This window comes from Humulus lupulus, chromosome 7, assembly GCF_963169125.1.
Source record: "Humulus lupulus chromosome 7, drHumLupu1.1, whole genome shotgun sequence".
In the NCBI taxonomy this organism is placed as follows: Eukaryota; Viridiplantae; Streptophyta; class Magnoliopsida; order Rosales; family Cannabaceae; genus Humulus; species Humulus lupulus.
In genome coordinates, this window is record NC_084799.1 from 136,394,501 (window position 1) to 136,397,461 (window position 2,961).

Genomic DNA, 2,961 nt, shown 5'->3' on the forward strand with positions numbered 1-2,961 from the left:
ACTAATTAAGGTTTTGCATTGTTCTACTATCATCTTAGAATTTTTATTCACCTAATAGTTTAAGATTCTAAATATTGTAAGAAATTGCAATTAAGGTATTGTGATGGGTATTTTAATTGTGATGAAAAATAGAACCTAGGTTAAATGAATTGCATGATTAATGAATGTGTTGCCTAGATTAACGTGTTTCCATTGAATGTACTGTTTTTCCTGGGTTAAATAGATCGCATGCTTAATGGATTTATTGCTTGGTAAAAATGATTAATTAAGAGCACTTAGCTTTAATTAATTATAATAGGGAAACTAGGATAATTGACTGCTTAAGTGTTATATGCGGGGTTAATAGTTTAATTAGGAATAGGGAATATTATTTGTCATTGTTGATAGATTGATTGTTGAAGGTGGAGAATAGTTCTTAACTGTTTCTTTAAAATAGTATTATCCATTGTTCTATGTTGGGTAAATATCCATTTGGTACCCTGTGTTTCTGATAATTATCAATTGGTATTCTCTATTTGCAAAAACTACATGATTTGATACCCCGAGCATGTCTAAATTTTAAATATTCCCACTTTACCCCTAACTTTAATAATTTATATGATTATTACATTTGTTTGTTTTTTTAATGGTGCAAATATATTATTGATTTTTCTCAATTATTAAATGAAAACTAATAGGGAAATATTAAACAAATAGATTTAAAATGGCCTTTTCAGTTTCTAGCGTTTTCCCTAAAGTTGTCTCCTTTCTTTCGTCTCTTGCACGACAAGCCAAAACAGCACGTCCATCCATCACTTTCGACGAGGAAGAAGAACAGAGGCCACATGAGAAGACGACGATAGTGGAGGTCGACGCCGTGAGCATCGCTAGCAAGCCAGGTCGGTGCCGTCTCCTTGAGGTGTTTTTTTCCGTTTCTTTTCTTCTCTGTTCTGGGTTTTTGTTTGGTTTTTTTTTCATTGTTAAAGTTTATTTTGGTTGTTTGTTTTGTCAATGATTTTGTCTGATTATAATTTAAGACAGTTATTTGTTTATTGTTTTTGTCTGGTTGTTTTTTTTGTTAGGCTTTGTTGAGATTAGTTTTGCAAATATGGGTATGATAAAACAAGTTGCCCGTAAGAAAGTTAGTGTTATACCTTCAATTGAGACATCTCAATCACAACATGAGACATCTCAGCCTGAAAATGTATGAACAACAGATCGGGGCAAAAGAAAGACAACTAGTCGAGGCAAAGGAGGTGGCAGAGGTCGAGGTAGCAAAAGAAGGGGCACATCACATTAGGTAAGTGATTTATTTTTGTTCTATTTTATACTTATGTCATTTGTCTTAATCAATTGACTATTTTTCAGGCTCCAATTGGAAGCTTTCATCCATTTGCTAAAGAAATGCAAACAAATGTGGCAACAATGGATCTGTTCTCAACTCAAGAGACTCAATGGAACCTGCTTTTCAAGAACATGTGTTGCTTTTTTGAATCGGCCAACTCTAGACATAGATTTTGAAGAACCTGCTCAAGACTTGATTTTGAAGAACCTATTTTTTTTTTGGAAGGTTGTTACAATATTCATATATTTTGAAGACTGCTTATTATAAAGCCTAAACTGAGTGTTGTTGGTTTCCTTTTGTAAAACACTTACAATGACTGCTTGTTTGCTTATTCTAAAGCCTAAACTGAATGTTGTTGGATTCATTTTGTAAAGCACTTAAGTACTCACTTTGGTTAATCAATGAATATGTTGTCCAACTCATTTTTCCAAAATGAATTTTGCTTGAATTTCAGTACTCATTTATGTCTATTGCTTTGCTTAATCAATGAATATGTTGCTTAATTAATGATTATGCTATAGAGCTTATAACACAAAGACATAAAACATGTTTACACAGAGACATGAATGAATATGTTGCTTAATCAATGACTATGCTACAATGTTTATAACACAAAGACATAGAATAGGTTTGCACAAAGACATGAATTAATATGTTGCTTAATCAATGAATATGATGCAGTGCTTATAAGACAGAGACATAGAACATGTTTACACAGAGACATGAATATGACATTGAAACACTAAACCATGTCTTTCTAATATAAAACCATAAAATTACAGAATATAACTAGAAGTTGATATTATATTTCAACTAAACCATGTCTCTTTAATATAAAAACATAAATTACAGATTATAACCTGAAGTTGATATTACATTTAAACTAGACCATATCTCTCTAACACAAAAACATTAAATTACCTTCATGATTATAAATACAATCATAAACACCATACAAATACAAAACACATACAAACTCTTTAGCATAATTTTGCAATAGCTACTTTAGCCTCTAATCTATCTACACGTTCTAGCACTGTCTTAAAATCCCATGAACTTGAAGTTTCTTCTTGTAACAACCCTCCATCATTATCTTGGTTCCAAATTTATTCATTCCACCATCCAAAATAGTCACATCCTTAAGCCCCATTTAGATATCCACAGAATAGTCTGTTCAGATTTTCCATTGTCTCACTGATTTTCAAAACACACTTTCTTCCGCATCTGCATTTTCTGTTTTTGAACCTCAAACCATGGCTGCTAAATGAATGGCTATCATGTGATGCCATTGGTGATGTCATATGGTGCGAACCAATCTCTAGAGAAGAAGAAGAAGAAGAAGAAGACACTAACCTTCAGACCTAGGGCTTGGAAATTTCGAATAAGAGAGAAGAAGGGGAAAGCGATAGAATCTGAAAAGCCTATTTTAAATATATTCTTTCTTTTTTAGTCTTAATTTTAATAATTCAAAAAATTCAAAAATATATTTACACCATTAAAAAACAAATATAATAATCATATAAATTATTAAAGTTAGGGGTAAAGTGGAAATATTTGAAATTTAGACACGCTCATGATACCAAAACATGTAGTTTTGACAAATACAGGGTATCGATTGATAATTATCAGAAACACAG

At 31.6% G+C, this 2,961-nt stretch overlaps 1 protein-coding gene across 1 annotated transcript; it reads left to right on the forward strand.

Moving 5' to 3' along the window:
- Positions 1–703: 703 nt before the first annotated feature.
- On the forward strand, positions 704–1,746 carry LOC133789924 (uncharacterized). Its single transcript, XM_062227585.1, has 3 exons — positions 704–898; positions 1,197–1,279; positions 1,348–1,746. Exons 1-3 carry the CDS (start codon positions 704–706, stop codon positions 1,589–1,591), a joined length of 522 nt encoding a protein of 173 aa, XP_062083569.1. The 3' UTR covers positions 1,592–1,746.
- Positions 1,747–2,961: the final 1,215 nt, after the last annotated feature.